A 17,330-nucleotide genomic window follows, 5' to 3' on the forward strand; every position below is an offset into this window, starting at 1 on the left:
TCTCTCTGGGTCAAGCAATTCCCCCTCCTCCCCATGCATATTCACAGACAAACAGACAAATCTACTTCCAGTCCTTCCAATGCCCACATCCACAGGGACAGAAAATATCTCCTCCATTTCCACAACATGTTTGCAACGTAGTCAATGACAGGATGGCAGTACGTTTCCACAAAGCAAAGACGGATGAATTTGATAACAAAAGTCTTATACGCACTGTCATTTATTTGTTCTTGCTGGCATGCACAGAGGGAAAGAAACAAGGACATAATATAGGCTGAAGAGCCATAATCATGTTGAACTGTAATACATTTTCATGCTTCAGCAAAAAGATGCTTTTCCTACACATTCACATTGACATTCATGTGATTACTCTTGTGTTCATTCTGTACCTTGGATGTGGGTGTAACTAGACTTCTGAGGGAGGTACAGTGTAGGAGCCAAAACAGAGGCTACAGGCATAGAGATTTGCCATTGTTGTCCCTCGCAAATCTTTGTGACATTAATATCACACCACTGTGGAACGGCATGACAGATGTAGTCCCTAAATGTCCTGATCCCTCCCTCCCCCCCCCCCCACCTTCACCTGAATAGGTGTGAAAAGCTACCACGAGCAGAAGTCTTAGCTCCTAGGACAATTGAAGGAAGACAAATCTCACGATACCATCTGCTCCCAAGACCATGGCAAGAAAGATGAGGAGAGGAGGTGGTGGAGGAACGATATCACAAATTCATCCCCCCCCCCCTCCTCTCTACGTATCCCTCCAGCCCCTTGTTTTGGTATGTTACTGGGATGTCATGTGAAAGATGCCATGTTTATTAACTTCCTGATGCCCAGGAGGACTCCAAGGCGGTCTTGAGAGACAAGCGAGGGGGCGAGCAACAAACTGACACCTGTCAAAAGTGCCTACATCTCCCTTCTAGCCAAAATAATGAGGGGAGGGGGGGGGGGGGGCAAATCAAATATAAAAAAAAATGTAGAAGAGCCGGTTGGTGAGAATACGTGTGACCCCCTCGTGCTGCAGAATGCTACGATGTGCAGTCCCCCTAAAGGTGTCAACGTTGAGTTCAATTTTAGGCAGTCGTGTCATATGACCCTCCTCGTCAAGCTACGCTGGGGAGCAACATTAATCTCCACGACAATGTTACTCTCACTCCAGAGCAGTGGGTGACACAAGGCCCTGTGATTGCTAGTGATCCGGATACATTTTGACACGAGGGCTCCCTTACCTTTGTTAAAGGACGGAGTCACATCGAGCAATGTACATCTATCCTGTGCATGTTGGTTCACAGCTGGCGAATTTGTGAATTGATGCAGCATAAGCACTATACAAATGTACATTGCAGAGATGAAGCAGGTATTAGTATACCGTACCTCTTCATCTCAATTTTATGTTTCCTTTGCAAGCTAAACATCACAGCTGGCCGAATTGCCCATGACAAACCAAAACTAGCGTTGGGCATGCAGACAACTACATACATGTATGATGTTTTGCATTACCCAGATTTGGGGGGGGGGGGGGAGGGGTATAACTTGATGTGACATGGCCATGTCCACTACCAGCACCAAAATCAGCATCTGGCACTGCAGCTTCATAGGCTGTTACACGAAGAGGTTGGTAAACTATACACACTTTATTTCTCGCTTTGTGGTCGTATACACACCATGATCAGACGCCAAAGCACTAACAGATAACAGTCGCATCCCTGATCAATATTCCCGAGGATCTACGCTAATAGAATCCCCAAAGCCTGCAGTATTTCGCCAAGGAAAGAAGTACCTCCATAAGACTTGCGAACTATCGATTACTCTCAAATCGCACCTTTCACCACCGCCATCTCGTGCCCAAAGTGCCCTGCGGCGCGCGATTACTCAATCCGCTCGACAAAACTCCCGAGTAAACTATCGTGTTACAGGAAGTTCCTAAGCAGGCGATCCCGCAGCATTTTCCATGATTTCCACCCAAAAGCTTGATGAGAATCCAGGCGGATTTGGAGGTCGACGTAAATAGCAAGTAATAGTCAGTGCATGATCATAGGAGAGGGAAGGGGAGTTTCAGCGGATAAGATCTGGAGCCCTCAATGGGTCATCATAGCATCTCCTCTACTTCAAGTCAGCCAAGTTCCTGTGACTACGCACAATGAGATAGTAATTTGCTTGGCACTGTAGCTTCACATGGAAGACAATGTGTTGCATGGGTAAAGGAGAAGGAGAAAGAGAAAGAAAATTTGATGTGGCTGGTTTGTTGTTTCACAGAAAATTGTGATCACTAATTTAAAGCATCTTAAAATCTAGGACATTACAACTTTGTATATTCGCTTGAAGTTTAAATCTTACACACTTCACTTACTTATCCTCAGAGTAACATTCACTGATTCTAGATGGAGAAATTTCATCTGAATAACCCACACTCATTCTGTACTAACCCATGAATGTTTGAACAAATGTTACACCTGGATAATTTAATCTTATTTTATGTATGATTAATGTATACTTTGGTAATCTTTTGTTCTTTTCATTAATCCATACAAACACAAAACAGAATTGCTAAATATTGATTATGGCATGCCTTCTCCATAATGTTAATGAGCATTGAATTGATAACAAACACATCAACATACAGTAAATTAATACGCTGTTTTGACACTAAACAGAAATATATTCCATTTGAAAATACACTTACTGTTCTATATTTTCCCACTCTACATGAAATTGCTTGTCGAAGATAAAAATGTTAAGGTAAAATTTGTGAAAGTTGGTGAGGTAATGATACGTCTTGGCTGATTTGTCTTATAATGAGCAAAATATGTTATGAAAACTCATAAATTCTTCCAAACAACACGGGCCTCATCCACTGGAGACAGAAGAGTACAGCCATAAATACTTGTCTGTCACCAGCATCATCCGCATTCTTCAAGGGAGGCACAACATTGCAATGGATTTCCTTACTTTGATTTGCAAAGACGGGAGAAAGTAGGTGGCATTTACGAGGACTTAATTATTTACTGAAACTTCCTTGGGAGGTTTTGTTGGTAATCTTCTTCCATTAAATCATGCTGCCTATTATCCTTGCGGATTCCCTGCAAGCAGATGCAACAACAACAACAATAACCAAGTAAAAAATAAAAAATACCTTCAATGTACTCACTAATAAGTAATGCACCAAAATCATGTGTCAGAAAGTGTATTGACTCATAAGATTTCTCCTGCAAAAGGGGTGGGGTGTGAAGGCATACCTAACGCAAAAACAGCCAAATCCTCCTAAAATCCAGCCGGTACATCCACCGTGTGATGATTCAACTTCTTTTTTTCTCCTAAAGTCAGGGCTGCGCAAGCGTAAATCCCACTGTTTATAAATAGATGAGCGGGAGAAGAACAGAAGAAAGATGGTGGTGGGATTACGCTGGGCAAATTCCCCTTAGTAAAACCCCCCTTCGTTTAACCCCTTCTCTTCATACCCTCCCTCTTCTGTCTGATATCAACCTTCATTTTCTCGCCAACAATGAGGAATCGGAAATAATACCAGTGAGTGACAAGCTGGCAGCTGGGGTAATACCCGCAGTCAGTGTCGAATCTCTCGGCGGACGCCACCGTGCTTGCCGACTCTCCGCATCCCCCGTCCCCCTCCCTCCCTCCCCGCGATCTCGCTCTCGCCACCGTGCGCAGAGAAACAGGAAATATATATGCCTCCATCTAACGGGATGGATGAGGAGAAAAAAAAATGTTTGTTTGGATTTCTGCTGGCTGGTTATTTTATTGGGCTTAAGACTAAGCTGCCCGCCTTTCCTATATGGGATCAAGACACCATCACAGACAGCAGCCTTATTGCCCACCCTCTACAGAAAGCGTCACGCGCCGAGCAGCCATAGCTGCAAATATCTAAGCCCGAGATTCAAACATTCTCGACGACTACAGACACTGAATGCCCCATCTCAGTGACCCAATAGAATACAAGGTTTAAGATACCACTCATACATAAACGCCTTGCACAGCTCATGCCCAAATCCACCACTACTTCTACTTCTACTTCCTCATCACACCAACGACCAACTGAAGAGTTTTTAGTCAACCCCACAATCAGGCCCGAACAACACTGGGAGATTAAATGTCATTGGCTAAGCCACTGAGCTGCACCATAAATCACCAACTGACTTAATCTTAGGGCTGGTGTTACACCCTGTGTACTCAATCTGCCAACTTTGTATGCACCTCTGCTTTCCTGAGTACCATCAAGAGGTGTACAAATCTCTGTTGTTGAACTCCTTCTGTCCTTGCCAGGGTAGGCCCTGTAGTGACTTCTCACTCAAGAATCCCTCTGTGTGGGGGCAGATAGGCGATATCATCATCTAACTGGCTATATTCTCTACACGCTGCTAATCTGAAGACAGATCTCCATCCAACCTACTTCTGTTGGATCGCCCATCGTCTCTCACTGCAGCATGAGGCATGGTGCTATTTTTTGCAAAGTTTCTATGAAATCAGCTCCGTTAAGACCTCAGCTGTTCCGTATCAGCCTTTGCTGAGGGGAGTCTTTGCTTTTAATGAATCTTCACCATTTCTTCTCCTTCAAAGAAAAATAAAACAAAATAAGAGAGCGAAAGCACTGCAACTCTGTTTAGCTCTATGACCTCTGTGCATAGATCTAGACTTCTATTTCATCAGGGAAACTTGAGTCATCATATCCCATTAACAGAAGTACACGCGCGACTGTCATCACATGTGCTGTCAGCAACATGAGATAAAAATGAGCAAATTTCCACGCAGCTCGATGTCAATTCAAAGCCTTAGCTATTCCTTCATGAACACCCTCCAGGACGGATCAAGCTACTGCATTTATGGTTCTCTGTGGAAAAATGCACGAACAGCCATCCAGCTGGCCGTTGATGTTTGGCAGGGGCCCAGACAGAATCAGAAGCTATTCGACATCGAGTTACGACAGTAACATTAACCTTTCTGCAGACGGCAACAGTCTCGATGACGCATTCGTCGAGCCCATCAACGCGACGTTTGGTGACTGACAGTAAACAACGGGGGCAGACAGCTCGCCTTACCATTACAACAACAGGCTATAAACAAACAACAACGGTGATCTAGAGAGAGAGAAAGAAAACCTCTTGGAAAACCTTGAAGACCTCGCCACTTCCAAGCTTGACAGATAGGGTTCAGAGGTCAAATTGGGTTCGTAACCCACCGATAATTCTGTTTGACAACCTCCCACCCAAGGAAGGGTTTCATCGCGTGCAGGAGTCACTGCCGCGTAGTCACATCCTCCGTCACATCCTCCTGTGTGAAGGGGGGCTACGGGGGTTGTCCATCTCGCCTTGTTTACTGACGATGTCGCTAATCCCGATGCAACCGTCCACATTTCAATCTCATCCGTTCCCTGGGGTGCCATATTCTCGCTCTCTCCCTCTCTGTAGGGAGAAAACAAACTGCTTACAACTGTTTTCTCACTGCGAGGAGAGTAATTAGCACTGGCAATGAAATAAATCTCTGAAATGGAAGGCGGAGGCAAAGTCACAACCAACAATCTTTCCCCCGAAGGCAGTAACCGATCAAATATCACCGGCCCTTGAGACTACAGCATACTTTCAACTCCACAGGAAGAATCCACAGGCACACTGGAGGGGTTTATGCCGGGTGAAGAGAGAATATATCATTTTGGACCTCATAGACTTGTTACACAGTTCCATTAAATGCAGATGGTCGAGCTTTACAGATAAGAAGAGCCAATCATACAAACTTGAAACCTGAACCCGAAATGCGAAAACACTGGTGAGAAAAACAATTATTCTTTAGTAGGAGTACATGACCTTAATAGAATAGAATCACGCCAGAGGCAAAGTTGTGCCAAACTAGATCAGTAAAGCATGTGAAACATCCCCAGCATCGTAACCATCTTGGTGTGGACAGAAGCTTGTAGTGTTATGCAGTATAGAATTCATGTTGTTGTGCGTGTGTAATATCTCAGTTGGGCTTAGTCCACCTGTTGTGCTGTGATCACTACAGCAAATGGAAGAAAGAAGTGAGGACATATCTCTTCTGTATGGATGGATGCCACAATGAAAAAAATGCAATTTAGCATTCGTGCCATCATTCTACTCCACACGTTAATAGTACCAAATAGTCACAATGGGATTTGAGACACACAAGAAAAAACAACCAAATAAACAAACATGAGGGACAATACCATGGCAGCCTGTACTTGCATTTAGCAACTTTCCATTCTGTGAAGTACCACTTCAAAGCAGTAAGGTTAGGGAAATGACTTTGACTTTACAGTAGCCATATAGGGGTAATTTGCAGATGCTGTACCCATGCAGAGTTAATTTTGCCCCTGATAGCAGGGACTAATTGAAAGTGATTAAATGGCGCTCGATAATCAATATTACATGCACCATGCCCTCTTTGAGACTCTCAGATATTTCCTCGCTCGCAAGAGGAATCCACCGCCCTTTCAAACCCCTTCACATTTTGTACTAATAGCTCACAGTGATTCTTAGAGGCTTGGGGGACTACGAAACTGCCTTTGCTGAGACTGCAACAGATCCAGTCATGGCGTCTTAATTTTCTCCTGCATTTTACATCCCAGCCAATGTGACATTCGTCTTTCTCTCTCTACGCTCCAAACGACGCCTCCCCCCTCCCCCAACGCGGGCTCCTGTGTCACTTCAATTAGCCGCTCGGTGCGCGAAAAGTGCAAATTCACACGGCTGTAGATTTCGATTTTTCACGCCCGTTCCTCTCGGCACACAGAGGAATTTTAATTCCTCTTGAAATGTATTGCCTGAGATACAATCGTATAATGCTAAACTAATTATCCGAAATTGATTCAACAACCTCTCTGTGTCCTTCCAATTTGCTGTTCCCTTCTCCGCCTTGGCTGGGATTCCCAGTCGTGCCGCTATCAAAATATTTTCCAGCTCCGGCTCAAATATTTGTCTCTTATTCTATTCTCCAGGGCGCGCAAAAGGCAGGAAGGGGGCGGCTCTCATCTGTCAGTCAACCTCTCCGTTGCTCCGGAAACGATTATCAGATGCCATCGTTTCTCATCAACACTCGGCCCGAAACGTCGCGCCGAATCTGACAAGCTCGGGGTATTTCAAGAGGTAGCCAATATCCGAGGGGCATGTTTGAAATCTTGGAGTACACTTGTTTCAAGTTTCCCAATTTATGTTCGGAGCGGGGCGACAATGAAGACTTTGCCCATTTCTTGGGCGTATCAGCTTCAGGCATGAACACCCGCGGAAACCCGGGAGACGACAAGGCGCTCTCGGTGGACCCGCTTTCAAGAATGTTACGTTTTAAGAAGGGAAATTTAAAGCCGTGTTGCAAGCATTTCATTTAATAATTTCCTCTCATCGGCTTCAAATTAGAATTATTCCAACCACCGAATCATCTGTGAATGCCAATCCTATATGCATGTTTTTATTTTTGTTTTTGTGAGTTGACAGCAATGTTCGATCAAACACTTCGTACTGCTGAAGGATACAAATCAGTTTAATGTGACCCTCTTGTGGGCTGAAGAGATTATGTTATGTTACGTCAGTGTGGAACACATCAATAGTTTCTTTACTGACACACTAATTTTAAGTTTAATCCATAAAATGTAAGTAACATAAAAGAACACAATCACACATTCCAGAAAATACCCTATGACAGAAGGATATCATGTAGTGCTTCCTACGTAACATTGCGATCATGCACAATAAAAAAAAAACACACACACAATAACAACAACAACAACAACAAAAACAACAACAACAACAAAAACCAATATTCATATCTGTATCTGGGCGGGACTTGAAATGACACAAAACAATATGCGCCAGTACGAACACAGTCTGTTTTCTTATGCATATTTATCCCATCCAAAACCCTGAATTAGTTTTCAGTATCTCTTCACATTTTTAACGATGCATTTTCAAAATCTAACGAGACTACAGCTGATTATTCTAATAATGATGAATTCATTTCTATTCAGGAAGCTGTTTTACTACACAGAGAGTCAGCCACACTTGTTCCCCGGTTTTCACCCACCTTTCTAATGAATATAATTTGTAGAAACCCCTGACAGTGAGTGAATGGATGGGATATCCTAGTATTTAGAGTCGAGGTGAAACACACCATGAAGTGGCATTGGGAGAGTGATTTTCAGCATGCTTTTACCATCTCTCTGGATGGCGGCTGCGTGATTGAGGGTTGCTGACTGGCCACCCATTACCAACCGAATCTCTGCAGGACCCTTTTAACGACAGGAAGCCTGCTGCTAATCGGAGGTCAGAGGTCGTCTGACCCCCACCCTCCCTCCTCCCTTGATGTTACGCTGTCACAGCCACCTCTCGTGGCTTTAATGGGGGTGGGGGTGGGGCGAACGGACAGATGCAGCAGCGGGGGATGCGCCATCGGTGAGGAAATTGGCTAAATTTCTGTCAATTTTGGGAAATTTGGATGGCTCAGCACGTTGCATGAATGACGGAGGGGGATGGCCAAGAGAAATGAAGGGAGACGACGGATGACATGTGTGCAGAGCAAACAAGAACAAGGGGATTGAACAGACATTAAGTACATATTTACATCGTAATGACTTGCACAAGCCAAGTGCAGAGAGCTCCAACTGGGATGAACTGGTGAACATGGAGGACACAGAAGAAAAGAGAATTAAATCCAATTACATGTCCCTCCCTTAGGCTCTTTCCCTCCCCCCCCCCTCAAATAAAGGGAGAAGCTGAGAAAAGACCATGGGTAGCCGACTGCAAGGTCATAGGTCAAGAATACGGAGTTGGCCAGAGCACCTGCACAAATTAATCCCGCTGGGCTCGTAATGAAATTTGTTTGGAGGGCATTGATTAGATTTTACAGTTATGAAGGTGGTTTGGCAGCAGAGCTGGGATGTCTTGGGTTCCAAGCGGCAGCTCCAGGTGTCTAGGCAGGGTATCCATGGGGTAAGGGGGGGGGGGGGGAATAGTCTACCCCCTTATGAGCTTATAGACACAAGTTTGCATATTTCACCCCCCCGGGTCAGCCTTCTTCTCCAATGTTTGTCACATCTTATTCTGATAACAACCCCTACAGTGTATGAACTGTCATCTGCTGTCAGATATGGGTGTATTTCTTATATCACCTCTGATGTACAAATATTATCAAAACAGGATCTCCTTTTTGATCGCCACTCTTCTATTCCTTACATATTTTCTTCCATTTGGTAATTTTCTGCACCATTCTCTGCATTGGTGTGTCAGTCAGATCACCTCCCAAGAGAGAGCAAAGATATGCCTCTCCATTCATAATATGTCTCCCAACTAGTCAACAAACCCTTCTGTCTTCACAGCTATCCAAATTTCCAATCAACCTTTGACCTATGACCCAACCTCTAAGCTTGTGCAGCATCCTTATCCACACACACACACACACACACAAGCACATACTTGCAACAGCTCTCACAATTAGAGTGCAACTCCCGGCCCGGTTGAGCCCTGTGAAGCTGGTGGGCTTCAGCGAAGACGCAGGGCCGAGGCGGCCTGTAACGACTTGTGATCGCGGGGCAGAAATTGAATTATTTTTCCTGTGATTTGATTCTTCCGTGACAAATGGCCTGTTCCCTGAAGATTAGTTGCCACAACTCTGACACAGATCCTGCTTACAGAGGGAGTGAGGGTGAGGTAGGTGGTGGAGAAAGAGAGACAGAAAGACAGACAGACAGACAGTCAGACAGACAGACAGACAGACACAAAGAGGAGAAAGAGAAGACATATTATGATGAGATGCTACACACAGTGACCAGTAAAAGAAGCAAAGACGGCAACCAGCATGGACAACACAGCTTCACGTCTGCTGACCGCATGGCAACGGCGACAGAAAGTCGGTCAAGTCACCTGCTGATGGCTTTCACCATCACATCACATCAGCTGTTCTGTCTAGATACCAAAATCAGATCGTATCGACTATGGCAGTTCATGAATTTTTGATGATTATCAAAAAGAAAGAGTCAAAAGAGGAGGACCTTAATTTTCCTACAAGATGGCTATTTTGTTGAGGCATAATCCTCTGTAAGGAATACTTTGAAATGCATCTCAAATGATGCCAGGTTTTCTCCAACAATTCCTGCTGACTTCGCTGCCCAGCACATAAGGGAAATCATCCTACCACAAGTTATTTGTAGCCCCACATGTGTTAATGTTGCAGCTGCTTCTTTGCAAAACATAGTTTGCCTGGCAGCAAGCTAAAGCCAAATTGTGTACGTATTTGATAAGAATTAGAACACCATTGATGTGGGGCAGATGGACTGTACAAAGTAAAAGCAGACACGCTCTACCTTTGTGGAGGCTAGAGCACAATTTTCATTGACGCAGCCCCAACTCCTGTAAATTGTTCTGCCACCTGTTATCAGCATTTGGGACCGCTTATCGGCAGATAAAACACATTTCCTACTCCCCTTCTCAACCGCACCTTGCCGCGAAATCGCATCCATTACCAGAAGCTGTCGCGATGATGGCGCTAGCAGGCGGCCCTTTGCTCCACATCAGCGCAGTAATTGTGATGATGATGCTGATGTGTTTACCATTATCGCATGCCTGCCACTTTTCCTATGTTTTTATTTCCACACATTAGAGCATTGAACACTTTCTTTGCCCTGATGAGGTTTGTATGCTCGAGGAAGGCTATTTTGGGGTCCAATTCTCGCTAGGCGCAGCGAGGGTTCGGCCGCGCCATTTTCAACCTAGACAGAGATAAATGCCCCACTTTTTTTTCTCCATCCCAAATTGAATCAATTAAGGGCGATAAGGTTTCGCCATAATGAATTAGATCAACATAATTAATATGATATTCCATAACACATGAGATCGTCGCGGCATTTCCATCCCTGGGCTCCTCCGTTTGGCACGCTGCATCACGTAAGAAAGCCGCAGCAGCTGCTTGCATCTCTCTCTGTGCTACACCCAACAGAAAACCTACACCCTTGGGCACCCTACCCAACAGAGTCCGGTTACGATTCATAGATTTATATCACCGAGCCAGAGCATAAGGGCATAGAACATTTAACTCCCCCTTGACCAGTAACCCCCTCCCCAATAAAATGGCGATGAGCGATAGATGACATGGAATCATGAGAACATGTGATGACAAGTGTGCTCATCTTCTTTTGTACATGCATGAGAGATGGGGGGGGGGGAGGAGGGGTCGGCGGGGGAAGAATCAATCTCTCGTCTTTTCCATTAAAGTGACTACGACAAGGCCGAGATGAGAAACAGGTGCCCCGGGTTGCAACTTAGTGTCACGTCTTGTTTCCCTGCCCATCTAGCTGGAAGGACACACCGAGACGGGGGATGCATTACTTAGCATAAAACGACATCATCTGGGACATCAGCAGACAAGCTGGAGATAACGGTTGAGGTAAAGCATGAATAACAAGCGTACCACGAGAAGATGTCACTGAGAGAAACAGTGTGCGCATACTCGCTCCTTGTTTGTTCCTTGTTTGAGGGAAACATAACAGAACCATTGCATAATTTGGGCAATTTTCTATTTTTTGAGGTGAGCAGGCACTTGCTCACTGCCACAGCATGGCTAGTTTCTCTCAATTTCAGCATTAAAGTGCAACTCGAAACGGGCAGATATTTTCCGTCAAAGCCCGCGCATGCAACGCGACCCCAGCACATGATGCTGTGTTGCCGTAGCGACAGTTGGGAGTGGGATCCGAAGATGAGTCCAGTGACATCCAGAGGAAGCGGTTCATCGCTGCCCTCCCCTCCTCTCAGGAAGAGGGGCAACGGAAAGGAGAAGACGCTAATAGATGCAAGCTGTGACTGCGGCCTCTCCTGAAGACTATTGTCCAATTAGGATCACTTAGTGCGCCCCTGTTCATGAGGGTTAACAACAAACCATACTTTTCATATCAAGTCCTCCCCCCCCCCCATCCCCGCCCCATGAGTGCATTCTTTTTAACTTTTACTTCCAAGGCTCTCTTTCAGTCTCTCCTTTGGATTTGTCCCGTACTCGAATGCGTGAGCTCATTTTTTTGTTTTGTTTTGTTCTAGTCTCTCTCTCTTTATATTCTTCTCTTGTGCAACTGCTCAGCTTTCTCTAGCCAGCAGGAAGCAGATTGTTTTCTTACATACTTTGTTGTCATCTATCACTGGGCGGGGAGGAAAGATGAGTTATTCGAGCCAGTCTCTTTAGGAGGGGAAATCAGAGGCACCTTGAAGATGATAATCTGTCACAGGTGCATCGATAATGGCAGGGATGAGAAATGTGGTGGTGGGTTAAGGCTTGGGGGGGGGGGGAGGGAGTAGATGGGGTAATCGACTCTGGCGTAGCACAAAGTGGTAGGGAGATTCGCCAAATCATGGCTAGGTATTTCACGAAAATGAAGGAAGCGTGTTGATGAGTGAGTGAGAGATTTTAAAGCAACTTCGAACACGATTCTCCACATGCCAGCTGCTTCGTGGCAACAGTTTGAATAACTCATCCTCATTAATGCAGTAGAAGAAAGGAATATAGTGTCCATCTCCTTCACTTCTTTTTTTAATACAGAATGTGATAAAGCCCTCCACATGGAATTTAACTCAAGCTCTTTGGTAAAGGAAATATATGATCACATTCTACATATTACAACATGAAAGAATTTGTCATTTCTTTTTGAGGGTTCTTGCAACACTCTGTGGACTTGAAATGCTCTCATTATTTCAAGAGAACAATTCCTGATGAAAAAAAACATGAGTGGCATGCAGAAGGCCTGCAAGCATTTCTTGCCTATGTAATAACAAATTCTTGCACTCTTCATGAGAAGGTACTTAAGGCCATGGCGGTACTAGTAAAGATGGCACTTGAGAAAGCAGTACTAAGCAGTGTTAAGAGGACATACTTGAAAAACTATGTTTCATATTGCAACCTTTTGTGTTTAGTCTCAACAATTCACAAGGTGAGTGTGACAAAGCATAGCATGCAGTGGAACTAAGGCTCATGCAACAATAACAAAATGTCGTAACAAATATTTTCATTTTCATTAGAAGACAGCGGAGAGGAATAGCATCTGCATCTAGGAGGTTCTTAGCGCATAATCTCATTTCTTGAGATTGTACCATCCTGAGACGTTACCTACCATCTTCTACAGACTGAGGTGACCTAGAGAAAATGTTGAGGGATTACATCAAAACTGGATGAAATCTATGATTCTCACACCCTCAGTCTCAAAGGACCGAACATCAGACATTCTTGCGGTCCCATCTGGTGTAAGGAACACTACGATGCATCGGTCACGTCGGGTGACGATGCAGATCAAGCCGGTCTAGACGGCACTTTCTGCAGGAAATGCACCACAATTCACATGGGGTAGAACAGAAACTGCCTCTCTTTTTCCCCCACATGGAAGCATGTTAAGACCTGCGACAAACACATCTTCACACCCATTGTCATCCGCTCCATTGGAGGAAGGGGGAGGGGAAGCAGGTGTGGCGGGGACAGGAGGGGAGAGGGGCTGCTTGGATCAGACCTGAATATATCACTTGCACATGTTGCACATGGGAACTACATGAGACATTCACCCCTGAAGGGCTGGACAGGGAACCGCCTCCCTGCTCGAGCATCTGTCTCTGATTGAGAGGACAGAAAGGAGAGGGGGAGAGGATGGAGATTGGAAGGAGGAAGAGGGAAAGGGGGAAGGGGGAAAGGGGATAAGGGGGTTGGGTGAGCACTGCTCCAGGATTGGTATCACCAGGTGACTGACAGCAGCAGTGCCAACCTGCACAAGAAGCATGACTTGTCGAGATGGTATCATTCCTACCATTATCTTGACCCTTATCTCCGTCATAAAGTGTAAATTACAGACCAATCTTGATGAATCCTGACAAGACACTGTCAGCCAAGGAGTGAGGAATGCCACTCGCCCTGCAGTATCTTTTCCCCTCAAAGCCAGCCACAATTTGTCCAAAACATCATCGTCATCGTGTCCTTATGGAAAATACAAATGAAAAAGAAATGAACAAAGATGTCACTCTATCAGGGTGAATGCCATCCCGCAATCACCACCATCTCCGCATCCTATTTACACCGATTTGGGGAGTGAGATGGACTCAGCTTGCCTCCAAGCCTCCGCGAGCAATGACCCACATATAAGCGGGTCATCACCGTGATTGCCTCAGATGACGAGTATTGGTTTTCAACCACTCCCCGGCTTATCCAGTGACCATAACATGATAAGAAATCACAGAGCATTCTATTTCTTTTCCTCGGTATGCAACGAGTGCCTTCTCCACCACCAATCCACCCCTCCCCTCCACCCACCCCGCCTCCTATTCCACAAACTTTTATCCTTGGTAGATATCTCCGAACAATTGCCAGTAACTCGAGCCATGTGGACAGGTGAGCTTTCAGAGTCAGTTGTGTGTGTGGATGAGCAAATATCCAGCCTGTGTTGAGGTAGGAGTTTCTGCATCTCCGACAGCAAACGATCCCCGAGAGGACGGCAATGTCTCGGTCTGACGACAAGTCTCAGCGGCTGGTGTGGGCAGACTGTCAAATGAACATCCCTCTCTCAGGTCTTGTTTCTCTTTCCTTTTTAGAATACAAAAAGCTCTCCCAGGGTGGAGAATGCGATGCCTTCATTACGAAGGTAAATGATATCATTCCAACCCTGCACTCGGATGCTTATCTCTTGACCAATACAAGAGAGACTGAAGCAAAGAGCAAATCACAGATATAATTTCCAATCCAACAGCAGCAATTTGAAGAAAGAAGATCTATTAGAGATTAGGATGATTAATAACACCATCTAACAGCCGGCCGTAAACCAACCAACAAAAATTCAATAAAATGCGTCAAATTTCAGGTGACAGTAAATCCTAACAAATAGCGTTACATGTTATCAGCAATACCTCCTTTGTAATCATTGTATCTCCCGCTTTTGACATTTGACATTTCAATCACAAAAAACAGGAGGGATCAAAAAACACCACTCCTGATAAAGACAGGTGCAATTTGCAAAGCAGCCTATATCCTTTGGGAGTCATCTGTGTCAAATATACTTTCCATCACCTGTTGAAAGCAACAACAATAAATCACCAAGGTGCATCCAGAGACAAGTTCAGAACATTTGTGTGAAAAGTGCTACCTCCCCTTGTCCATGACTGTGACATCAACAGCCAACTTCCACACAATGAGAAAGACCATCCTTTGCGTTCACACTAGGTCCCAAGTTCACAATAGGTCCTGCTTCACGAGGAAAGTCCCACGCTACAGGACTTTCCTCTCTAAAACCACAGTGTGGCACTCCCTGTGAACCACAAACCAGGTTGCATTCACGCCATGCTGAAGTAGGGAATTATTTTCTGTGAGGGGCACATTCAACCTATGGAATATTTAGGGAAATAAAGAATTTCTCCTGCCCCCGAAGTGTATTTCCACCCAGATTAACAGGGGAGAAAAATCATCCAAGGAGATCTTTTTTGAACAATCAATCCATGCTCTAAGCACCAAAGGAAGAAAGTGGAAGCTATAACCCATTCCCCAGGAGTCGGACTAGTCCTCACCAAGAAACCTTGGCGATGCTGGTCGTCTCTGCTTGGGGTGCTTACCCTGATGGCCTGCTGGCGCAGCCTCTCGGCGTCCCTGGTGATGTGTGCAGCGGCGGCTGGTCCAGCCGGCACCAGCCCCGGTGCAGCTGTGGCCCCCAGTGGTGCCGGAGGCAGGAAGGAATGCTGGTGGGTGTGCTGATGCTGGTGCATGTGTTGGTGCATGTGAGTCTCCTGGCGTAGGTATGGAGGGGGCCCCACCGACATGCTGGGGTTGTGCGACGCCAGGAAGCGGTTGTTGAGCTCTTGCCGTAGCAGCTCGTGTTGTTGGTGCTGCGGCGCCTGGTGGGGTGGTTGGGGCTGATGGGCGGGTGGCGCCGGCTGCGCTGCCGACGGAGGCTGGGCCGGTGCCGCTGGTGGAGCGTGCTGCGGTGTCGGCGGCGGTTGTGGAGGAGCCGATGGTGGTGGTGGTCCACTTGCTGCATGAAGATATAAAAGGAAAAATACACACAATAGAATGGAATCAACACAACAGGCTTTCTACATGATATCATGCCCTTGTAGCTTATAAAAGCTAGAGAGATACACAAAACACGGAACCCCCTGTCAGTTTGCGCTTCTTTGCCTTTAGCTATCCAAATGCTTGCCTGTCATTTCTTGTAGGTAAATGGTCCCAGCAGCAAAGGAGAGAAAAATCTAACTTAACTCTACATCACAGAAGACAGAAGACATACAAAGTCAACACTGCCTATGACGATAGTCACCTCTTTCACATTAATTATGCACATGATACAGATAGCGTTCTGATGCTTTCATGCTTATCACTGGTAAAAAAAAAAAAAAAATGACAGCAATTGAGATATACTCTGTTGAGAGTGGCACACTCATGCAGCAGAAAGTGTCAAACCACCCACACACTCACAGAAGTTGGTCGCACGATTACATCTATGGCTTCCGGAATACCCTTTGGCCGTCAGCAAATTTTTTTTTGTTAATTCTCCTTACTCTGAAAATGGCAAAGGCCAGAAGTGAATACCAGGATCCATTTGCAGGAAAAAAAAAAGAGAAAGAGTAATTCATCCGAGGTTCATAAAGAGCAAGCCGACGGATAAGAGTGGCAAGTAGCAGTTGGTAGTCATGTTACAGTTACAGCTGGGAAAGAACTGTGGCATAATAATTGATGGAGCTTTAAATGTCTGAGGTTAAGTGCTAAATGCAATTCGTGTATCAAATTCCCTGATCCGCGCTGTTATTACAATGTGTCGACTCTAACTTCATCAATTTAGCTGCATAATGGCTTAATAATAACAACCCATCAATTCTAAATTGAGTACATTAGCGATCCCCGAAGTCTGCGATGTTTCAAATGCGTCAAGCGGCGTGACGAGTAATTCCAATTATAGCCTCGTTACTCAGACGTGGTCGTCATTAGCGCCGCGTTGCCAATTTGTCTAGCTCGGTTACACCCTCGCTCTGGCTATAACACAGATCGTGCTGCTATCTCCGCCAAACTCTGGTTTCGGGCCATTCCATTGTGGCTTCCTTTCACTGACTCAACACCCTTACCGGTCTAATCCCTTTTTTATTGGAGGCTTAGACAGGGGCTCAGTGCAAAGAAAATTCAATTTGCTTGTGCCCCCACGCTGACAAATACGAAGAGAAGACAGAAAGAATCCCCCCCCCTTACTCTTGACACCTCACCGTTTGATTTCAGAATCAGATGCTGCTTTCCTTATTGAATTATGAGCTAATTAGGCATGATTTGTCCCCATTTGATGACAAGAAACTGGAGATGAACGAGCACGGCCAGTGCCAACGAAGCA

General features: G+C 45.4%; 1 protein-coding gene across 3 annotated transcripts in view; it reads right to left on the minus strand.

Moving 5' to 3' along the window:
* Nucleotides 1–15,945, minus strand: part of LOC140226963 (uncharacterized) — a 48,367-nt gene extending 32,422 nt beyond the window's left edge. For all 3 annotated transcript variants that reach the window (XM_072307399.1, XM_072307400.1, XM_072307398.1), the window contains exon 1: nucleotides 15,571–15,945. In XM_072307399.1, the coding sequence (XP_072163500.1) occupies nucleotides 15,571–15,774 (204 nt within the window). In that variant the 5' untranslated portion in view covers nucleotides 15,775–15,945. The remainder of the gene's footprint in view (nucleotides 1–15,570) is intronic.
* Nucleotides 15,946–17,330: the final 1,385 nt, after the last annotated feature.

This window comes from Diadema setosum, chromosome 4, assembly GCF_964275005.1.
Source record: "Diadema setosum chromosome 4, eeDiaSeto1, whole genome shotgun sequence".
NCBI classification, from domain to species: Eukaryota; Metazoa; Echinodermata; class Echinoidea; order Diadematoida; family Diadematidae; genus Diadema; species Diadema setosum.